Source organism: Lepidochelys olivacea, assembly GCF_965140295.1.
Source record: "Lepidochelys olivacea isolate rLepOli2 genome assembly, chromosome: 27".
Classification (NCBI taxonomy): Eukaryota; Metazoa; Chordata; order Testudines; family Cheloniidae; genus Lepidochelys; species Lepidochelys olivacea.
In genome coordinates, this window is record NC_140437.1 from 18204620 (window position 1) to 18228240 (window position 23621).

At 45.4% G+C, this 23621-nt stretch overlaps 1 protein-coding gene across 5 annotated transcripts in view; it reads left to right on the forward strand.

The window, feature by feature from the left end:
* Window positions 1–4391: 4391 nt before the first annotated feature.
* Window positions 4392–23621, forward strand: part of ATP6V0A1 (ATPase H+ transporting V0 subunit a1) — a 47619-nt gene continuing 28389 nt past the window's right edge. For 2 of the 5 annotated variants that reach the window (XM_084615798.1, XM_084615800.1), the window contains exons 1-11: window positions 4392–4498; window positions 6267–6427; window positions 6751–6829; window positions 7216–7313; window positions 7856–7984; window positions 14404–14507; window positions 15461–15587; window positions 17468–17550; window positions 18349–18442; window positions 19926–20138; window positions 21902–22052. In XM_084615798.1, coding sequence (XP_084471924.1) covers window positions 6311–6427; window positions 6751–6829; window positions 7216–7313; window positions 7856–7984; window positions 14404–14507; window positions 15461–15587; window positions 17468–17550; window positions 18349–18442; window positions 19926–20138; window positions 21902–22052 — 1195 coding nt within the window. In that variant the 5' untranslated portion in view covers window positions 4392–4498; window positions 6267–6310. Of the gene's footprint in view, window positions 4542–6266; window positions 6428–6750; window positions 6830–7215; window positions 7314–7855; window positions 7985–14403; window positions 14508–15460; window positions 15588–17467; window positions 17551–18348; window positions 18443–19925; window positions 20139–21901; window positions 22053–23621 lie in introns of all 5 variants that reach the window. The other 3 variants (XM_084615801.1, XM_084615802.1, XM_084615799.1) reach the window with 2 other exon arrangements.

The window sequence follows — 23621 nt, forward strand, 5'->3', positions numbered from 1 at the left end:
TAGCAAGTTGGTCCATTATAGTATTCAATTCTCCCAGCTCTCTCCATCTTCCCAGGGCAATTGGAGGGATTATGTCAGATACCTCAATAAAAATGAAAACTAGAGTCTTGCCATTGTAATGCTTCTGCCTTTTCTATCAAACGAAGCCCCCAGTCTCATCACGTGCTGTATTGATTAGGTTAGGTTGCTGGTGGGCTGAGACCACAGCCTATCATGCTGACCAATATTATCTCATTGTTTCCTTGTGCAGCCATTTGTTGTCTCTTGTTTCACACGTAGATCGGCAGCTCTTTGGGGCAGGAATCAGCTTTTTGTTCTGTTTGTGCAACTCTTAGTACGCTGGGGTCCCGGGCCATGCCTAGGGCTCCTAGGCACTACCATCATTTAAATAATAATTAATAAGAGTATAATTTGTCTCCCCGACACAGAGCTCGGCACCTTGACAGGCTGCCTGGGGAGATCATAGAATCATAGAATATCAGGGTTGGAAGGGACCCCTGAAGGTCATCTAGTCCAACCCCCTGCTCAAAGCAGGACCAATTCCCAGTTAAATCATCCCAGCCAGGGCTTTGTCAAGCCTGACCTTAAAAACCTCTAAGGAAGGAGATTCTACCACCTCCCTAGGTAACGCATTCCAGTGTTTCACCACCCTCTTAGTGAAAAAGTTTTTCCTAATATCCAATCTAAACCTCCCCCACTGCAACTTGAGACCATTACTCCTCGTTCTGTCATCTGCTACCATTGAGAACAGTCTAGAACAGTCTAGATGTACAGTTCCGCTTTGCTGTGCACAACCCTGTCAGGCGATTTCAGGAGAGGTATTGCTAAAAAATTAGAAGTGGAGACGCTGCACCGTACAGGGTTGAACCTGAGGCAAAACAAGGGGCTACAATATACCCAAGGCTCCCCTTCATACAGAGTCAGCTACAAGCACAGGATAACAGGGAAGGACTGATCTGGTATCTGGGCACTGAACTCTAACTAGAGAAGCTGGAGTTTGCTCCAGTATATCTTCCGGGGGTCAGGAAAGCGGCTTTGAGGAGATGATGTGTCCCTCCACAATGTCTATTGAGTTCCACCTCTTTCCGGACTCAAGTAATGTTTGACTTCCCCACAGCTGCCTATACTCCTTTCTACCCCTACTGCTGCAGAGTGTGGCAACTCGTGCTTTCCTCCCCAGAGTGGCTGCATATAAGTAGTGCTGTGCATATTTTGTGAATTGCTTCAGGATGAAGTAGAAAGAAAAGGAGGACTTGTGGCACCTTAGAGACTAACACATTTATTTGAGCATAAGCTTTCCTGAGCTACAGCTCACTTCATCGGATGCATCCGATGAAGTGAGCTGTAGCTCACAAAAGTTTATGCTCAGATAAATTTGTTAGTCTCTAAGGTGCCACAAGGCCTCCTTTTCTTTTTGCGAAGACAGACTAACACGGCTGCTACTCTGAAACCTTTCAGGATGAAGTGTGCACCACTGGAATCAATTACTTTCTATGGCAATTAGCATAAATGACAAGGAATGAACAAAAGCAGGTAAAGAGTCAACAGTTCCATGATTAGCTCTGACATATTTTCCAATTTTCCATAGTGCAAAAGCCCCTCTTTAAACTTAAACTTTTAAACTGGAATAAAGAGCCAATGTTTACCAAAAGACAGTCAATAAGCAGAATATGTACTTAGCAGTTAAGTGTATTTTAACTAAGTTCATTTCATCTGTGGGGCTTGGCTTCCTTCCTAGGAAATCATGTTTCCATTTAACAATCTAATAGCAGAGGAAATTATGAACTCTTACTTGGAGGGAGCTTTCTTGTATGTCAGATTTCCACATTATGCAAATCTCTGTGTGGAGATTAATCTGGCTGTTGCAGGGTGGAATTGCGTCTCCACTGAAACACACTCTATTGCTTGGATTCAAAGCAACAAGCCTGATTGTCCTCTCACTGTCACCAGTGCGGCTTCATTGACTGCAGCAGAATGACACCTGTTTGATATCACTGTGCGTGGAAAGAGAAGCAGACCTAGAGGGTATGAAGTTGCTGTACTGGGTTTTATTCTTGCATCAGTCAAAGGGGCTAGGGCAGTGGTGGGCAACCTGCGGCCCATCATGGCAATCCGCTGGCGGGCCGCGAGACAGTTTGTTTACATCGACCGTCTGCAGGCACGGCCACCTGCAGCTCAGAAGCCCCCCTGCCCCCCCGTTGTAAAACCCCTGTGTATGTTTGAAATGCCTTTTCCTGATTGCCCGCCTTGGTGAGTACACCTGGCAGCTCTCCCTTGTTGTGTGCAACTGTCCTACCAACGACGCCAATCCCACGCACTAACCACGCTCCTGTCTGGAGTGGACAGGAGGCGTTAGATCTCCTGGGCCTGTGGCAGAGAAGAAGCTTCTTCAGCTATGGACCAGTTGTAGAAAAGTGGACATCTCCAAAAAGCTTGCCTGGGGATGCAGGCAAAGGGGTATGACAAGGATCCACGGCAGTGCTGCATGAAAGCGAAGGAGCTGTGGTGGGCATACCAAAAGGCCAGGAAGGGCAGCAGTTGGTCTGGTGCTGAGCCACAGACCTGCCACGTTTCCAACCAATTGCATGCCATACTTGGCAGAGACCCCCACCAGTAACCTGCCGGCCACTGTGGATGCCTCCGATGAGCCCGAGACAGAGAATCCTGCCATGAACAGTGAGGAGGAGGTGTAAGAAGAGAAGGAGGAGAGACACGTGGCAGGGGTAGGTCCAGCTATGTTACCATACAGGACCTGTGAGAGACTCCACTGCAGCCTAGCCATAAGCCCGTCCCGCCAGCCAAGCATTGCTTGACCATTAACGCATGCCTCTTCCAGCTGGCTGTCTCCTTCTCCTCTATGTACATCTGGTGCCATATCTGTGCAGAACTGCAGAGTACTGCTCCTCATGAACTTTTCAAACAACACACTGGAGTTCTGATACAACGTGATGACAACATGACAAAACCTAAAAGTACTATGACATTTCTAACTTAACACACTAGCTTTTGGCATGATGCAGTGGTGCTGTGAAGATATGTTGTTGTGATGTGGTAATATGTTGGTGCAACGTGATGTGTTGGAGTGATGTATTGTGGTGTGATGTGGTGATACATTGCTGTAACATGATATGTTGGTGTGACATCCTCTCGTGATGCAACGTCACGATATTTTGGTGTAAAATCCTATCATGGGGCGACATGGTGCTAGGTTAGCATGACATCGTATGTTGGTGTGAGGTGGCGCTAGGTTGGTGCAAGGTGGTGCTAGGTTGGTGCGACGTTGCACGTGGTGTGAGCTGGCGCTAGGTTGGTGTGATGTCGCACGTTGGTGCGAGGTGGTGCTGGGTTGGTGTGATGTCACACGTTGGTGCGAGGTGGTGCTAGGTTGGTGCGAGGTGGCGCTAGGTTGGTGCGATGTCGCACGTTGGTGCAAGGTGGCGCTAGGTTGTTCTGACGTGGCTCTAGGTTGGTGCGAGGTGGTGATAGATTGGCGCGAGGTGGTGCTAGGTTGGCGTGACGTTGCACGTTGGTGCGAGGTGGTGCTAGGTTGGTGCGAGGTGGTGCTAGGTTGGCGCGATGTCGCACGTTGGTGCGAGGTGGCACTATGATGGTGCGAGGTGGCGCTAGGTTGTTCTGACGTGGCTCTAGGTTGGTGCGAGGAGGCGCTAGGTTGGTGTGAGGTGGCGCTAGGTTGGCGCGATGTCGCACGTTGGTGCGAGGTGGCGCTAGGTTGGCGCGATGTCACACGTTGGTGCGAGGTGGCGCTAGGATGGTGCGAGGTGGCGCTAGGTTTGCGCGATGTCGCACGTTGGTGCGAGGTGGCGCTAGGTTGTTCTGACGTGGCGCTAGGTTGGTGCGAGGAGGCGCTAGGTTGGTGTGAGGTGGCGCTAGGTTGGCGCGAGGTGGCGCTAGGTTGGCGTGACGTTGCACGTTAGTGCGAGGTGGCACTAGGTTGGCGTGACGTTGCACGTTGGTGCGAGGTGGTGCTAGGATGGTGCGAGGTGGCGCTAGGATGGTGCGAGGTGGCGCTAGGTTGGCGTGACGTCGCACGTTGGTGCGAGGTGGTGAGGCGCTCACGCCTGGCCCTGCCGCGGTGTCGCACTGGGAGCGGGGCCAGGGCTCCCCCTGCAATAGTTGAGTCCAACCCACGGAAGGGCACGACCTGCTCTGTCATGACGTCATCCTAGTGCATCAAAACACCACTGCGCTCCATGGCGACATCAGCAGGTTGTGCCGTGACGTCATCGGCTCATGCTGTGACGTCAGGTGTTGGGGCCATGGGGCCGGGCGACGCTTGCCCTCTGCCCCTCCCCCCCCCGCAGCCACGGCCCCTCCCCCCGTTCCGGGCACTTCCGGGCGGAGGGGCCCAGCCGGCCAAAGGGGAACAAGATGGCCGCCGGGCCGTCGCTAGGAGACGCCCTCGCGTGATCCGGCGCTGCGGCGGGGGGGGGGACGACGTTCGCGTGCGCGGTGACGTCAGGGGGCCGGGGCGGCGCAGGTAAGGCTGCGGCGGCCGCTGCAGGGGCCGGGGGGGGCTGCAGGTAAGGGGGGGGGCAGGCTGGGGGCGCCCCCTGGTGGCTGAGCCGGGGGTGGGGGTGGCTGGCGTCCCGCTCTGCAGGGCGCTTGGGGGGCGGGGTCTCCTCTAGGAGAGGCCACGGGGAGCCCCCAGTTGGGGGGGAGCTCAGCCCTCAGGCTGCCCCCCCCTTCATTTCCCGTGTGCCCTGCTGGGGGGGGGTCTGCTAATTGCCCTGTGCCTGTCGCTGTCCCCTTGGCCTGGTCTCCGCCGAGCCCCTGCGTCCCTGTCCCTGAAGCGCCCGCCCCTGCACCCCAGGGTGCTGCGCGCTCGGTGCCCGGGCTGGGCATCGGCCACCTGCCCGGCGCCGCTGGTTCCGCCTCTGCCTTGCCGGGCTCCCTCTTGGGTGCGCCAGGGTGTAGCCTCCCGAACTGTGCCGGGTCGTGTGGGCGGTCGCACCGTGCTGCTGTGTCTGGTTTTCGCTTCACTTCGCTCTGAATGCATATTTTATCATCCTGGTTTGCCTAAGTGTGTGGGAAGGGATATTTTTCCACTTAAAAACGGTATATTTTGAATAAACCCAGAAGCAAACAAGCCATCCAGTCGGTTTCAAGGCTCATGGTTCGGTAGATTTCAAAATGGAAATACAGTGTGCGTGTGGATGGATTTTTAATTGCATGTGCATGTTCACACAGCATCTGGGCATAGATACAGTAATTAAAACAACACCTGTGGTCACCCAGACAGAATGTGTCATGCCAGCAGCTAAATTCCACTCAGCAATGTGAAGTCAGAAATCAGTGTGGCCAGAACTGAACTAAAGTGTCATTCGTTTCGATTCTGGTCTCAGAGGCTCAGTTAGTTTGAGCTAATAAAAATTCAGGACCACTGATAGTGCCCGCTTCTCTTGTGTGGTATTTCTTGTGTTTTAAAACCTGTGTTGAGTGAAGCACTACCCTGCTTGTGATGATAATTTGACAGCCCTCCAAATAGGCTGTAGTTTTAAGGTGGGGCAGGGTGGAAATATAGCAGCTGAATGAAGAGAAGAGCAAAAGAATGTGTTCTCTGCCTCAGCAGGGATGCACCATAGCGCAATATGCAGTGTGGTGCATTTTCTGAACTGCACTAGTGTTGTATGATGGCAGTGCTCTTCCCTTCATGGTGGAGCTCTTCCCTGCCAATTCAGGGATGCTGTCAGCTGAAAGTCGACTGCTTCCAAGATGACATTTCAGTAGGCGGCCTTTAGCTACCACGTGAGTTGGTTTTCCTCTGAGAGCATCACTCGAAGTACAAGGCTTAGAGCAGAAAGAGACAGCCCTGGAAGAGCAGAGTTCTTAGGTTGCTGAAGAAGAAAGAATTGTCTGTAGTGTGTTAACTCTCCATGGTGCTTTGCAGACCATGTGATGTGGCAGGGTTCCCCTCCCTGGTACCACGGGGTCAATGAGTAAGATCTGTCGTGATTCACCAAGGTGTTTCCTTAGAAAGTTATGAAATAGTCCTTCTTCAGAAGGTGCCGAAGAACTACTTGACCTCTCAGACATCTTATGAAAGGATCATCACTTCCTCTTGTATTATTTTTAAGTCAAAATATTTGCATGCAGCGTGTAGGGTTATTCCATGGGACTGTGTTTTATACTTTTTCTCCTCTGACTATCGGAGACAAATTGTCCTTTCACAAATGTGCCTGTACAGGGGAGAATGTGGGATTCAGACTCTGCTGTACATTCTCAGGCCTACAACCTTTTTATTTTAGGGTTAAAATTCCACTCCTGGTTTGACTGACACTTGCCTTTCATCATGGGGGAGCTTTTCCGAAGTGAGGAGATGACCCTGGCTCAGCTTTTCCTCCAGTCGGAAGCTGCATACTGTTGTGTCAGCGAGTTAGGAGAGCTTGGGAAGGTTCAGTTTCGTGATGTAAGTGGCTGCTTTCCGGTGTCAGTAAAATGCATCAGATCATTAAGATCCTGGCTGCTGTTTTATATGGTCAAGTGTCATAATTAATCTTTGCTATCTCAGTGCCCACTTGTGCCACAAGTACATATATTCCAGCTAGTTGTTACTTATCCGTAAGGAGGGTCATGCTACACAGCAATCATATCTGCTATACACTTTCCTTGCATCATTCTTTAAAAACAAACCACCACTCACCCAAAAACCCACACACAACCCTGATAAACTAGTAATCATGATCTTTCACATTTAAACATTCCTAAGGAAATGTGTGTTTCTGTTTGCAGTTGAACCCTGATGTGAATGTGTTCCAGCGTAAATTTGTTAATGAAGTCAGGAGATGTGAGGAGATGGATCGGAAACTCAGTATGTCCTTGCTTTACTTTAATGCATGCCTCTAATTCTATACTAGCTTTAAGGGAAGAAAGCAGCCTAAACTTTTGAAATAATGTGCCATAGCTAAGTGTTGTGTTAGTGGTAAGGTAACATTCGTTTCCCAGTAGGCTAGGCTACTTTTGGAAAGATTTGTTTCATGTGGAGAAGAGAACTTGTGGATCTTTTAAAGCAGCCACATGAGCTGTATTCTGATGGAGTTCTGCTACAGATAGGATGGATGGTTGTGGGGGCGGGATACGCAGCTGCCGGTCAGGTGAGGTGATGGGGAATGTGAAGGTGCAGAGAGACTGATGCTGCAGTTTCTTGCTTTTGTTTCTCATAGTGATTCTTACCCGTGAAACGTTTTCTGTCTTTAGGGTTTGTTGAGAAGGAGATTAAAAAAGCGAACATCCCAATCCTGGACACCGGTGAGAACCCAGAGGTGCCTTTCCCACGTGACATGATCGATTTAGAGGTAATAATGTTTCATTAAGGCTGAACTAGTATCTGAGTCTAGATAGCCGAAGTTGTGCTAATTAGTCTCAATAATTGAGTTCTTTGGAATTTAGTAGTAAGAATATACAGGGTCAGATCCCCAGCTGGTTTAATGAACAAAGCTCTATTGTCTTCTGTGTAGCTGCACTGATTTACACCAGCTGAGGATCCAACTCATAAACATTGTGCATAGTTTGCTGTAACTTCAGTGTATGTATGTATAAGATGCAAGTGAATACTTATTTTTAAAAACGAAGGACCAAATTTAGAGTTTATGTAAACTGGTACAACTCTAATTATTAATCTTTATATAGAGTAGCATTATAATAATCTGATGCTAATGTTTTAAGATGCATTGTGAAGAAAACAGGATGCAGGCAGCATCTAGTAATTATGGGTAACCTGAATGCCGTTAAGAAAAGATCTTGCACAGCACACTTTGAACTGTGTGATTAATTAGAGCTAAATTGCATTTATTTTTAGGTTCACTTTACATTTTTTTCCTCTTCTTTTCTTCCCCAGGCAAACTTTGAGAAAATTGAAAATGAGCTTAAAGAGATCAACACAAACCAGGAAGCTCTGAAGAGAAACTTCCTAGAGCTGACAGAATTAAAATTTATACTGCGCAAAACTCAGCAGTTTTTTGATGAGGTCAGACTATCAGGGGGGTTTAGCACTGAATCAGCTGGTGGTTTATTGTCACAAATTGCCATTTTTATTCTCAAGAGTGTTGTCTTTCATTTGCTATTTTAGATGACTGGTTTCTATACTTTTTTTTGGTTTAAGAAACTTTCTCAAATCATTTTCTGTTTTTCATGCAATGCACACACAGCCAATCATGGTTTTACATTTTCTGATTATTTATATTTACTGTGCGTGTTCCCAGTAAAAACATAGAATTAATTGTGTGGAGACAAGTGCTGAATAAATCATTGTTTCCTGGCTTCTGAAAAACCTAAGCAGGTCAATAGATGACAGCATCACTGCGAGACTAAAGCTGTTTCCCCCTCCAATATGCATTTTTCTGCTTGGTGCAAGTATGTAAGTAAACCCCAGAAATCCTCTGTTATGAGGGATGAATATAAAACTTGGATTCTGTAGGCCTGATCCAAAATCCTTTGCTGTTAATAGCAAGACTCCTGTCAGATTTAGTGAGTTTTTGATCAAGCTCTGAAATGCTCACTGGCGAGTTCAGGAGCAGAACTACCATTTAGATACCTAACAGTTGGGCTTTTTGGTTAGTGTTCATTTTGACCAGTGCTTGACAGCAGCATTGCAAGTGTTTTCTTCAGAACAATGAAATGCTGCCCTGCTGTCACCTAGGGTTCAGCAGCAAAGCAAAACTGAGACTTGCAGATAAAGTGCCCAGGTGATCTTTACAAATACAACTGAAAGGCATTTAAACTATATAGAAGCACCTTACAATCTCTCTCTCTCAGGAGAGGAAACTGGCCATGTACCTTCTTAGACTGGGAGGGAAATATTTTGCATAGTATGTGTTGCATTCCATACCAGCCCAGAGTTGGCTATGGAGTTCTGAAGAGCTTTGTGCCCTGCTGATTGTAAAGGCATGAAGTGTATAGTTCTGCGGAGCTGGCCTCCTGAAAACTTTATTCTCCTCTGGTGCAGGCATGGTTTTTATATGAACAAAAGAGTTACCATTAAGGTTGTCCTGCCTAGACTCTCACATGCATCATGACTGATAACATGGGTGCTACTGGCTGTGATCAGCCAACGGGCTGGGTACTGTATGATTATCTCCTCTTCAGGTGTTGAATGTCAGTTTGCAAGTTGCTGATTCCATTAGGTGAGTCTGTTTGGACAAACAGTGACAACCTGATGATCTACTGCTTGACTGCAGTAAGTAACAAGGGTTATTTCCTGCCTGTTCTAATTGAACGTAGGAAAAAACAGAGCAAGTGCAATTAGTGTTGTATAAAATCATTATTAATGCACCTCTTTTCAGGGTACTTACACTTACAAAGTATATAGTAAATAACACCTAGCTAATGCTTTTCTTCAGGTACGGTATTAACATATTTCAATTTAATCTGATCAAAATCCATGTAATGTTGAAACAAAAACTGTGGGTCATTCTGCCCATTTTAAAGGCATTTGTAACAAGTGTTCCCATGAGGCTCACATTCTCAACCAGGCAAGATTAATATCAATATTTATCCCTCCTATCAATTGGAGTAGCAGATGTTACATAGCAGCATATAGATTATAGCAAAGCAATAACCCGTTGAGATTTGTAATACGGTCTCAGGATAAATACTCACTGAGTAACCTTCCACTGAATGTATTACATTTAGAGCTAACGACTTCCATTTTCAGTGGACGTAACTTGACGTCACATGCACATTGACTAGGTCCAGTGGTTGATATCTGCCTCTGGGAAGACTTCTTGAGACTCTTAAAATTGTGCAGTCCAGCTATTATCACTAATCACTGTTTTATTTCTTCACTGAAAATACCATCTTTGCACAGTGCCTTCAACACTTGAAGACATTTTTCATCTGTAACTAAAAGTCTGTGTATTCTCAGTTATTCATAGTAATTAGTTACACAAGAAATGGCTCAATTGAAATGACTTACTACTCAATCTTTACTGTTTTTCTAGAATGTGCAGTGGGAGAGGGAGAATGAATAGAATATTAGTCATAAAAGAACGAAATGACACGTCTCCAATGTAGCCATTTCTTGTCCATTACATAACATGCACACACACATATATGTATATATATATTGTCGATAATGATGATCCTTTTCTCAGTCTTCTTGTCTTTGCTTATGAAGAGCAGTATGAGCTGGAGAGATTTCTCTGAATCTTTTACCATAAGCATCCTAGAATATGAGCGCGTAAAGAAGACTGGAAAAGTAATGGTTAATGGCATGCAGTCCCCTGTCTCCCTTTCCTCTTAACTCCTCTCACAATCTGCTTTCTTTAGTTTGTGTTGCATCTGTCATCCCCCTCTGGGCTCTGGATTAATAAATTAGATGGTGAATTGAATCCCTTTCATTTCTTGTGAAAATGAAGGTGAAGGGGCTTGAATTGTATGTGCTACTTACACCTGTCGAGAGCATTTGCATAGCAGAACTTCTTGTTTCTTGCTGTTTCTCATTCAAGATTTGGTTTTCTCACTAATCAAGGGAAGGAAGATGGCTAAATCTCTAATTTCGGGCCTTGAAATTAAGGGACTCCTAATCTGTGTGACTGATGCTCCAAAATTGCTTTAAATGATTCTTTGGTGTCATTCCCATCATGTATAGAGTTGTATACATAGGAGGGTATAGGCTTGGGTGTTTTGTTATGCAGAATAAGATAAAATCCTCCTTTGCAGTTCTGATGCTCTGTGATACTCCATTGCAAGCTGGTGAAAATTATGATCCGAAGAGACCTTATGGGATGGCCAGTCCTCCGTCTTCATACATTGTGTCTGAACAGCTCTCACCTTCCCCAACAAACTCCCAGGAGTCTGAATAGTCCTGCTACAGTTACATTGCATAGTAACATTTGTTGTAATAACCGACCCTGCCAGAAGATGGATTTGTTACCAAGATTAACAGAACAGGGCAATTATCAAGTGATCCATCCCCGTCATTGTGCTTCTGGCAGTCAGAGGCTCAGGGACACCAAAGCATGGGGTTGCATCCCCGACTACCCTAGCTAATAGAGCTGTTTCCACATATGTGTTTAAGCAAGAAACTATCTTTCTGCCTTGACAAATACTCTGAAATATAAATTGTGTTGGCAAAAATGAGGCATGCCTCATCTAGGCTAACACGCACCTTACAAAAATCTAGCAACAGTAAATATTGTCTTACAACAAATGCAATACAAGCCCCTTTGGTAGAATTGATCTTATTTTCCATAGTTTTGTTAGATCTAGGAATTCTGCCATTTTAATTTTAAAAAGTAATTTAAAGTCATTCAGTTTGGGGCGGTGGTGTGTTGGTTTGGGGCCCTTGACTATTTTAGTTATTTTCCTCTATGAAACATTAAGGTTTCCATGCAGTTTACTTTTATTTGGATTAAATGCCTAAAATGGTGGAAAGGATTGGCTTATAAGGGAAAACATTTCTTTATCACTCTTCAGAAGTACACTAATGGTTACCTTAATTTTGTTATTTATTTTTACTGTTTGTAAACTGTAGCTAAGTATTCATGAGTGGGCAGTTGAGCTGTATCCTGTGTGGCAAAATTCTCTCCCAGAACAAGTGGCCTTTTTTGATTGGCAAGTAAAATATCTTTCTGGGGATTTTCATTATGAGAATATGTGGGCATATGGATTTTGTGCCTTCACTGGTAAACTTGCATAACATTTTTACAAGGCTGTAGTGTACACACAATTTACATCTTTAGGGCCAAATTCTGCCTTCATATCTGTGCAAGGAGCACCCATTGAAATCAGTGAGAAAGCACATGCACATCTCAGGGTAGCATTTGATCCTTTTTGGCACAGAGGAGTTCCTTAGTTTCTCCATTTCATTTTATAAACTGCAGGGGTGGAAATTTTGGGACAGAGTTCCCAGTGATGCATTGTGTTAATGCTCTGTGAGAGGATGTGGTATTAACATCCTTCCTAATTTGAATCACTAATATTTACAAGTTATGTTCCCAGGAATTTCAGCCTTTAAATTAGTCACAATAAATAGAAAGTAATTTACAGTTTTCCATTTTAATATGAGAGAGAAGGTAGGTGAGGTAATAATATATCTTGTACTGGACCAACGTGTGGTGCTGCAAGGTACAAGTTTTCAAGCTACTCAGAGCACTTTAGGTCTCGGGAAGGAAGTAGAGTGACTGAGCTAAATACAAGGTGGGACAAGCAGAAGGGGTAAAGAATGTTGGAGGTGGTCACTTGAAATGAAGCGGACAGTTGGGCGGTAGGTTGTTATGCATAAAGGGTTTGAAGTGGGCCATTAAGGGCAGTAGGAAGTGTGGTGTATTTACAGATTGTTGTAATGAGCCATAGAACTATTGTCCCTGTTGAGTCCCTGGGTTTTTGGTGTCTAGCAGACTTATGAATTTGAGTTCCCAGGCTTACCTTTGGAAGGTATTGTGCAGGTTTCCCTTGAGGAAAAGTACTGAAAGATCAGATATGGAGTGATAGCTTTCTGAAGAGTGTTCACCCACCACTGATATGGTGGTGTTGTCTTCGATCGTTGTTCTGTGGGAGTTAATATGAGAGCATAGCGATTGTCTGGTTTCACCCACATAGTTGTTGTTGTTGTTGGAGCATTAGATGCACTTGATGAGATACACTGCATGTTGTGGCAGGCATGTCTAGGACCCATGAATCTTGAAAGGTGTGTTGGGGGGGGGTATTGATCATTGTAGCAGTGGGGATACATCTGCAGGTTTTATATCTGTTACTCTGATAGTGTCTGGTGCCACTTTGAGTTGGTATGTCTTGGTTTCTGGGAAGCTTTCTTCTGACGATGAGCATGGTGAAGTTGAGGGGTTATTCAAAGGCCAGAAGGAGGAGTTTGGGAAAGAATTATTTTCAAATGTGGCCCCCTTCAGGTGTGGGTTGTAGTTGTTTGATGATACACCGCATGGGTTCCATTGTGGAATGGTAGGTGACAACTCAGGGTGTGCGGTCAGTGAGTTTCTTTTTCCTGTGTTGAAGCAGGTTCTCCTGTATTTGGGTGGCCTTTTCCATGATGACCCCAGCAAGTCAAGTCATGTGCTTGTTTTGAATTGGTGGGACTGGCATAGTTGGTGGTATTAGGTCTATGTACATCACTGCCATATAGGTATTTATCTAGGTGCTGAATATCTTACAATGAAAAAAGGGTATTCACTCTCAAAAATGCATTCTTCAGGTCATAGACATTGTGCATTCATGGAGGAAGAGTCCGAGTCCTGGATAGACAGGACATCTAGCAGCCAGGACTCTCCAGTTTTATTACTGGCTTTGCCACTGACTTAATGTATGAACTTAGCATTGAGAGGTGAAGGGACTAGGCTAAGGTCACCCAACTTTAGAATGAAATGACACTATCTGTGCTCCTCAGTGGGATATTGTGAGGTGTAAAGATTGGTAAAGCATCCAGTTCTTGGGTGCAGCAGAAGTGCAAACTTTCCTTATGTTTTAGTCAGCTGGACCTACTACAGAAATCTTGCCTGGGCAGCATTCTTATGAACCTGGCTCGAGTGGACTGAATTTGAGAGTGAAAGAATCCTGACTGCTGTGCCACTTAAAAAGGCAATCTATGTTTGCAACACCTGTGGCCACTGGTAAATATATAGAAAATGCACAGAAACGCAGCAGTCATGTGGTACATAAATGAATATTTATCTGTACCTCTCTTCATCCATTTCCCCTAAGTTCAGAAAGTAGTGATGGAAGCATGTTGGGTCACTCTACAGCAGGGATCAGCAACCTTTGGCACGTGGCCCGTCAGGGAAATCTGCTGGCAGGCCGGGAAGATTTGTTTACCTGCAGCGTCTGCGGGTTTGGCCGATCACAGCTCCCTCTGGCTGTGGTTCGCTGTTCCAGGCCAATGGAGGCTGCGGGAAGCGGCGTCCAGCACATCCTTCGGCCCACGCTGCTTCCTGCAGCCCCCATTAGCCTGGAACAGCGAACCGCAGCCAGTGGGAGCTGTGATCTGCCAAACCTGCAGATGTTGCAGGTAAACAAACCATCCTGGCCTGCCAGCGGATTTCCCTGACGGGCCACTTGCCAAAGGTTGCTGATTCCCTGCTCTACACCATCTTCAAAAAGTTAAGAACATTCTTTGGGAACATAACTTTGGGTACAATCTAACTTCCACCCATCTGCAGAATTATATATCCCACAAGCATCTTGTTTTTCTTTTGCAATCTCCAGACCCTTTTTTCTAGAAACTTTGCTGAGCCATTCTGCTTACCTCTTGTTTTTCTCCTCCCTTGTGTGACCCTTGGTCTCTGTTGTTTCATCATCCCTTTTTTTTTTTTTGGTATCCTTTGGGGGTGTTTTTGTGTGTCCTTCCCACCCCCGCCCTGGAAACTGTCTCCTGGTTCCTCTTCCCTGCATGCCACTAACTAGTTTCATTAGATATTAATTGATTTGTGAATTCAGGCTGAATTGCATCATCAGCAGATGGCGGATCCAGACCTGCTGGAGGAATCCTCTTCGCTCCTGGAGCCAAGTGAGATCGGAAGAGGGGCCCCTCTACGACTTGGGTAAGAGCAAGATTTATGCTTTCTATTTTGTCTGCCTTAATTGTTCACTCCCATCTGGAATCCAGAGGGCTTCAAACACAGTCCTGAGGACCTCAACACTGGGACCTTAGGCCTATCAGTGTCAATCCACAATCAACTAATAAGGGTCTCCATCCTTCCCTGCCCCCGCATCTGCTAACTTTCCAGCCCCTGCTAGCCCAGGGAGAAAGTAGCTGAAGGAGGAAGTCATTCTCTGGTGTCTTGCATACCAGCACAGAAAGCTAGAGCTAGTCTATTCCTTAAGCATTTGAGGCCTGATTTTCAAACTTACAGAAAATTCATAGCTTCCTTTAGTCAATAGGAGCATAGCGTCTTTGACAAAAAGGCCACTTATTTTTATCCCTTTTCATTGGTTGATTCCAGGTCACCTTTGAAACGGAAATGTAGAAGCCATAAGCACTTTTGTCGTACCACTTTAACTGGACCTAGGAGTTTGCACCAGTGCTCTCCTCTAAAGCAAATGCCTATGGTCTTTGAAAGCCATGTAGCCTGTTGCTGCCCTTCCTGCCTTGCACAGTCTGCCCTTTCTGCCTTGTACAGTCCTTGGCGTGGAAGTTACAGGAGCAGCGTGAAACTGACAGCAACAGGCATGGAAGTCATATGACTGAAGGGGAAACTACTGTTTGAATGCATTAAAGTGCTTTTTACTTTTTAAGTACTTAATCTGCGGACAGTAAGGCTTGCTGTCAAAGGGGATGGAGGGTATAGCCTTTGGCATGTTCCAGCTGTTTCGTGTCTGTGTCCCATTTTGATTATAGAACTAACCAAAACAAGTCAGCTGGATTTTGTAGCTTAAAACCTTGATTTATTAGCTAGCCTCCAGTTAACCTCTTGCAGCTCCAGATTCTTTGTGCCTGTGCTCTACAAACACCAGAGGCAGCATCCTAATCCACAGTTTTTTCCGCCTCATGCAGATTTGTGGCCGGCGTGATCAACCGTGAGCGAATCCCTACCTTTGAGCGCATGTTGTGGCGAGTGTGTCGAGGAAACGTATTCCTGCGTCAGGCTGAAATTGAAAACCCCCTGGAGGATCCTGTGACGGTAAAATGAATTGCTTTTTATGGAGGCAAAATACTAGGAGATCCCAAATGAGTAACAAACGTACAGTCAGACTCGGGGCATGATCCTGCAATGAGCTCTGTGAGCTCTTCACCCCATTTTACCTGCATGGAGTTCATTGCAGGATCGAGTCCTGAAATAACAAAGGTATTTGTTCCTGAGAAATGGTTTCTTCCTGATACAGCCTGAGTTCAGAGTTGTTTTTCACCTGCATTGCATGTTCACTGACATTCCATGTTCTTGAAACCTGCATGACTGCACTGTCTTCACTATGGTCCTCCCTGGCCACTCCCTAGGTTAGTCATCCCCTCTTGCCTTCGGGCTAGAGTTGCAGGATCAGGCCCTTCACTTGTAACCTCTTTAGGATAGGGACTCCTTATTTTGTAAAGTGCCATGTCCATCTACAGTGCTGTGTCAGTATTACTCCTATCTGCAGCCGAGGCTGAGTACTTCTTGCCTTGTTTGGGTGGTAGTGGTGACCAGTTTGTAAGTCTCTGTATAGAATCTGTTACTCATTTGGAGTCTCTTGCACTATTTTTAAAAAAAATCTTTCCTTTTAATCTTTTAAAGATGGTCACCACATGTGAGCTTCAAGGCCTTTATAGTAGCTCTTAGTTCCATTGGCCTTCCTTACAATCTAAATGGTAAACCAGGGGAGGCAACCTATGGCACGTGTGCCAAAGGCAGCATGCGAGCTGATTTTCAGCGGCACTCACACTGCCCGGGTCCTGGCCACCGGTCCGGGGGGCTCTGCATTTTAATTTAATTTTAAACGAAGCTTCTTAAACATTTTAAAAACCTTATTGACTTTACATACAACAATCGTTCAGTTCTATATTAAAGACTTATAGAAAGAGACCTTCGAAAAAGGTTAAAATGTATTACTGCATGCAAACCCTTAAATTAGAGTGAATCAATGAAGACTCAGCACACCGAAAGGTTGCCGACCCCTGTGGTAAACATTCTGACTAGGAGGGATGCTTATTTTATTTTGTTAATGGCATACACCGATGTATAGCACCCAAACATTGGAAACTCTGCAACTCCGTAGCTGCCTCAGTTAAGAATTCGCAAAAGGAGGACTGTGGGCTGCAGTGAAATAAAGATTTGAAACTTCATTCAGTTGTTACTTCCTATTTTCCCTATGAATTTGGTTGCTGTGTTGCTCTACTGATTGCTGGTAACTGAACTGAACACCAGCTGTCTGCCAGAGAGGGACTATATTCTTAATTTAAGGAAGTGTTGGACAATGAGGTTACACCTAGTGTAATTATTCTCAGAAACATTAAGCTAAATTTCCTATGTAAGGTAGAACAACATCTTATTAACAAATGCAGGAAAGGGGAGTTAGATATCTAAATCCAAACAGCTGCACAAAGAATGTGCTGTGGACCTCCCTGGAGAATTCCAGGTTTTTAGGCTCTGGGCATTCCTTTAATTAAATATACCACATACATCACCTTTATTTCCATTCATTCTTTTACTTGCTACTTTAAGCCAGAGTGGGGCTGGCTGGAAGAGATAGTGATACACACCTAACTGCAGCCAAATGTTAAGCAACAGAAACTTTTAATTTCCCCATGATTTTTCAATTTATTCTTGTACAGGTTTTATAGATCTGATAAGCAAATAGAGCATTTAGCTACAGTACGAAGAGACCACTAAACTAAGAGAAAGTTCCTTTCACTGTGAGTTTTTTGTGACAGTGATAGGGTATGTTCTTGACTCAATGTGCAGCTATAATTTCCTGTATATTCATATATGCAAGAGGAAGAATAAGGAGCTGTGTTATAATGTGCTAGAATAGCTAGTTCCTATATAGTACTTGGGTCTTACACTGCATCTGGTTTTGTCTGTTCTAGGGAGACTACGTGCACAAGTCGGTGTTTATTATTTTTTTCCAAGGTGATCAGCTAAAAAATAGAGTCAAGAAAATCTGTGAAGGGTAAGAAGAAATCGGACTTTAAAACACCTGTGGCTTGATTTTTCAGCCGTGCTTAGCACTTCTGAAAATCAGGTCGTTCATATAATATATTTGTAATGCAGCTTGAAATACAAGTTGAGTGTCTTAATATGTACTTTAACAGTTCCTTGAGCCTGTATTAATCAGAAAATCTGTGATGATGCAAAGAATAGCATAATAGAAATCCTTAGTTGACCTTGACATAGTAACACTAATAAACATCACATGGTATGTGTTACTGAAGTTTGTTGGACAACCAAATTAGCCACCCCCATTTTTAATCCTTAAAGGGGGTGAACTGCTTTTGCTGTTATAGAAAAAATGTGAAAGCAATCAAGTTATCACATGCTGAAATTAACTCATGCTTCTCATCAGAAACATGAAAGATTTCCTGCTGGTGAAGGCCAGTGCTTCTGAACGGCAGCTACGTTGGTGTAATAGTTGTCAGTCGAATGCACTGTTGATTACTAGTTAAAGGTGCTGTTGAGATTTGTTTTGTTGCCTAAGTTCTCAACATATTTTTTGACAGTTTTGTTGCCTTTTCTCTTGCTCAGAATGAATTTTACACCTGCAAAATGTACTATGTTAATGTCAAGGGCTTGACTTGGATATGGAAACCAGTGTGGTCAGATAATGATTTGGCTTTGAGCAAACTTGAGTTTTAGACATCTGACTTGGTGAATGATGGCTAGACATTTTCACCAGCAAAGCCCATAATCTTAAAACACTCCTTTACTGAGCATTATGTATCAATTTGACTTTTCGTCTTAAACCATTCAGGTTCCGTGCCTCCCTCTACCCTTGCCCAGAGACACCTCAGGAGAGGAAGGAAATGGCTTCTGGAGTCAATACCAGGATTGATGATCTTCAAATGGTAATAATGCAGAACAAATGGGGTCAATGCTGCTTTAGCCTATGGAATGCTGAGTGGCTTACATGAACTGATGGGTGGATCCCATTTGTCTGAGACTAATTGGCTAGGCTAGATGTAGGTATGGCTTGTGCTAACAGTTTCCAGTTAAACAAGGTAGAGAATCTGCTATGAGATTAAACAATTGCAAGATCAGAGAATAATTTTATTTCTCTACTTGGTTCCATTCAGCTGCCTAGTTAGGGAGGTTTAATTTTTCCAGGCGGCTGAGTGAATAACCCTCTATGTGTAAATATTGGCATTGGTATTGAAATTCACACTGGCAAGCAAGGGAGTAAGAGGAGTGTATGTCTTCAAAGCTAGAAGCCTGATGGTCTGAGGCTTTCTTCTTTAGGGTCTTTGAAGATGAAAATGGTCAAATCTGTGTTCACAGATTGATTAAAAGGCCAGTATTAGTTCATGCTGCCAGAGGTTTTCTGCCTGTCTGTGAACTTTCACAGCATGGTGCCCTGGAGGTCTGCTGTATTAAAAACTGATCTCTTGTGGTGCAGCTCTGGGTGTCAGTGAAAGCAATGAATAAACAAGTGGCTAGCAATGAGCTGAATCGGCAACCTGTGAAGCTGCCTGGTGCCAGCTCTGTCAATGCTAAATCCAGAGAAAGGGAAGCAAGATGCATTTCAGGAAGACTGAAAGGGATTTAATGGAGAGAGAGATTTATGGAAATAAAATGTCAAGAGAGGAATCAGATGCAAAAGCTGCAACGAAAGGCATTGAATGCAGGGCACTGCTTTTACAGACGCCAACTCTGTAGCATGAAGCTGCTGAGAATAGTTGCTTAGCAATCAGAAAATGGTCAAGAATGCAGGAGCTCGTTCCAAGCTACACACGATCGCTTAGTCACATACCGCCATTTCCACTTGAACTTGAGAGGCTTTACAGTCTCTGAAACGGTCTTGGCCGGATCTGCAGGCACATTCCAGTCAGACCCCGCCAGAAAACTCTCTCTCTTTTTCCCTCTGCTCAGCCAGTTCTGAAAGCCAAATGTGAATGAATTCTGACCCTTTAAACATAAGCTCCCTGTGTCCCCTACCACCAAAGTGGAGCTCTGGCACTGCACAGTCTGCAGTCATTTCTCTGCAATTGTCAGGTAAAGCTGGGTGGAGAGAAAAATCTCCACTTGAGCATCTGGACGATTCCCTGTCTCCCTTGGAATCCTCTGCTGGGGGTGAGGGGGGGCGGGGAGGAAGATACACAACACAGCTCTAGGCTGTTTCTTTCCAAGAGTCGCTTTTGGCTAAACTAGAGTGCATGTGAGGAGACTGAAGAGCAAATTCTGAACATGGGGGTGTTGTGCTCTCAGCCCCCCACTGACTCAGGCTTGTCCGTAGGCCCTGACCACTAGCCACTCTTGTGTTGTGTCCTACTGCCCGCTACGCTTTGCAACCAAATACCTCACTGCTGTCTTGGTCCCACTTTTCCATGCAAGGTGCTGAACCAAACGGAGGACCATCGCCAGCGAGTCCTGCAGGCAGCTGCTAAAAATATCCGCGTCTGGTTCATCAAAGTGCGGAAGATGAAGGCTATCTACCATACCCTGAACCTGTGTAACATTGACGTGACCCAGAAGTGCTTGATTGCTGAAGTCTGGTGTCCTGTCGCGGACCTCGATTCCATCCAGTTTGCTCTCAGAAGAGGCACCGTGAGTATCTCCTCACTTTTGAACTGTAGCAGTTGTCACTAACACTTACCTCCCATGTAAATCTCAACAGACCAGCCTCCTTCAGCCAGCTGAACCCTGACTGATCATTGTACCTGAGGAGCCAGACTGGACTGTGGAGTTTTGAAAGGCATCCCTTAAGCTGTATATAAAAATGGCAACCTTCATAGAGGATACTTTTATTTAAACTGTAAAAACTATGGTTACCAGAAAAGCACTCCCCCAGAGCTCCAGAAAATACTGTTTGTTGGAGAGATGGACTGAACAAACGTTGGCGATACTTCAGAGTTGGTTACTTGCCTGGGGCATGTAATGCCATAAAGTCAAAAATGGAGATAACTTGTCCAGAACAATATCTGCACTTATTCCTTTGATTGGGCAAGTCTGCTGATCTGCTTGCAACTCTGGTTGACGCTGCTCATTGGACAGAGGTGACTAGAGCTCTGCAAGTTGGCAAGCCCAGCCAATAAGGAGCCTACCTACCAACTGCCCTCCAGAAATACTTGGAGGGAACTTGGCAGCTGGCACAGTAGGCACGTCCCTCCTTGGAGATACAAAGTTCACCTGTGAAATACGGTTCCTTTCGTCAGATTTTTATGAAACCCACCTTCCCATAAGTTGCTGAACTACTTGCTAACCTATAGGTCTCCCTCCTGCAAAACCGTAACATGCTTTTGGGCTCTGAACTCCTTGAGGATCAGGCCCTGGATGATTGGCTCCCCTTGTTCTGAATCCTTCCCCCATACTCTCACAGTCTTTCCTTGATCTGAAGTCCTTCAACCATAAAAGTAAACAAGATCTTTAATCTAGATTCCTGTATTCTCTGTGCTCATATGACTAGAGTACTTACCTCGATTCATGATAAAACAGGAACACACCCTCTGCGCAAAATCATTTTCCAATATAGACATGCTTTTCCATTGTTATCTCAGCTAGACACAGTTTTGAAGTGACGCTTTTATGCTTCTTAACAGCAGGCACTGAGCCTCAAATAATGGCTCGTCCGTCAGATCTGCCTCTTAAGCAAGTCAGATGTTGTGTAGTTGCCATGTCTGAGTGGTGAAAACTGGGACCCATGTGCTCGACTCCCAGCTGATGAGACGTGATGAGTGGCGTGTCAGGCATAGTAGCACACTTATTCTCCTACAGACCTGTCTGGCCAAGCTCCATTCTTACAGCATTTCTCTTGCTCTGCAATGCAATAACTTTTGACTGTCCATCCAATCAATTCCAAAATTTCAGGCAATGTTCTAGGCATCAGTGGAGAGAACCTTATTGGTTTTGGGGAAAATTGGAAAACCAGAAGGGGGAAATGGGGAACACACAGAGTCCCTGGCATCTGGTTAGCAGAGCCAGCAGCTGCAGCCACCTCTGTAATTGGCTATAGATCAAAGAACTAATTGATGGGTGTCATTAATAGATTCCTGCATATGCCCCCACCTCAGCCCTGCCCATCCTCCCAGTGCAGTTCCTAAATGTTAACGCCTGTGACTTATGTCCCAGACAGGAGAAATCAGAATGGGGGAGAATATTGGAGTGGGGGCACACAGGGGGCTCACAAAGGCAAGGGGAACTTTTATCCTAGGGCTGCAGTGTGTTCCTGCATTGTGCAAGTGGACCACAAACATGCAAGTTCCCTGCAGCTTTCCTGATGCCAATGGGAGGCAAACCTGCCCCTCTGTACTTTGCTTGCCTTGGGAAGGAGGAGTCTCTAACCTCAGCTTGTCTGCTTGTTTTTAAAACAGGAGCACAGCGGATCCACCGTTCCATCCATCCTGAATAGGATGCAAACCAATCAGACCCCGCCAACTTACAACAAAACCAACAAGTTCACTTCTGGCTTTCAGAATATAGTAGATGCATATGGCATTGGAACTTACCGGGAGATAAATCCAGGTAAACACGCAATCTACCTGTTCATCCCTCTGATCTAGTGACTGGGTGGCCTGGTCTCTCTCCTGATATTCAAAGCCCTTGCACAGGATTGACCCAGTTATCTGAGCGAGTGTATCCTGTGTTACCGTGAATTGTAAAACAAACATTATTGCTGGCTATTTTTGAAAATGCAGAGGCCCAGTCATCTGTACGTTAATTCCTTGGCGCGTTGCTTGCAGGTGACAGGTACTTTGCATGGGAAATCAGGATCTTAGCCCAAAGGGACTGAAGAGGAAGGCTGGGCCTGCATTTCATTGCTCACGAAATTATATCTGACTCTTTGACTTATTAGCATACACCCTGCATTACGTTTTGTTCATGTTTTAGTAGAGATCGAGAGAGTCTTGTTGAGCAAGAATGTTACACCCAGCTGTTTGGTTTAGACTTACCTAGATCAGTTGTAATAACCCCCACGTAAAGTAAAATTCTTTCTCGTGCTGAAATTCCCCCCAGTACTTACTGCTTGCTTCACTTTGTTTACGGTCTCCCAAAGCTCTGCATACAGGCCAGCTGATCTTAGCTGACACTTCTGCGCTGACTGTGTTTATTGTAGGAAGAGTGAATAGTAAGAATGTTTCGCTTTTCCTTTTCAAGTTTGATGGTTACGCTGCGCAACACACCACTTTCCCTTCGCAGCATGTTGCAAGTGGTGCTGGGTAAGTGGTGCTGGGTAGGAGGAGTGTGATCTTTCCGAAACTTTCACAGAGTCTTCTGATGATATCATCTTGATGACAAAACCAGTGCTGCAAAATCAGTGTGTACTGACTGAGTGACTGTTCTGGGAGATGCAGAATCTCCCCCATTACGCTCAAAAGTGTCTTAATGATAAACTCTTGCTGGCAAAGAGCTATTTTCTGGGCACTAAACCAAGACAGGTAGATTTCAAAGCAAGGACGACTCCCTATCAGCTGTAAAATGCATTTCCTTGAGTGGCAAATGCAGAAGCGCTCTGAGAGATCAGTCTTATCAGAAAGCTTTGATTTCAGGCTAAGTTGTCACGATGGTAGTCTGCTTGTGTCACGGAGTCCCCGGGCGATCTGGAACTGCTCCCTACGAAGCCAGGCAGGTCTCTGGGGAAGTCTCCTTTCTGTGAGCAGACTGTCTGCAGGACAATCAACTCACACAGCTTCCACCTTTCTGGGTCTGACCTCTGAGCATTCAGCATCCTGTGCCCTTCCGTGCGCTTCCCACAGCCAGTCGGGCCAGGCAGGCTCCTGGGGAAGCCAGAGGGTCCTGCCCCGCAACTTCGCAGTCAGACGTGACTCTCAGCCAGCCAGTAAAACAGAAGTTTTATTAGACGACAGGAACATGGTCTAAAACAGAGCTTGTAACTGCAGAGAACAGGACCCCTCAGCTGGGTCCATTTTGGGGGGGTAGTGAGCCAGACAACCACGTCTGCCCTGCACTCCATGTCCCCAGCCAGCTCCAAACTGAAACTCTCTCCCGCGCCCCCTCCCCCCCCCCCCGGCTTTGTCCCTTTCCTGGGCCAGGAGGGCACCTGATTCCTTTGTTCTCCAACCCTTTAGCTCT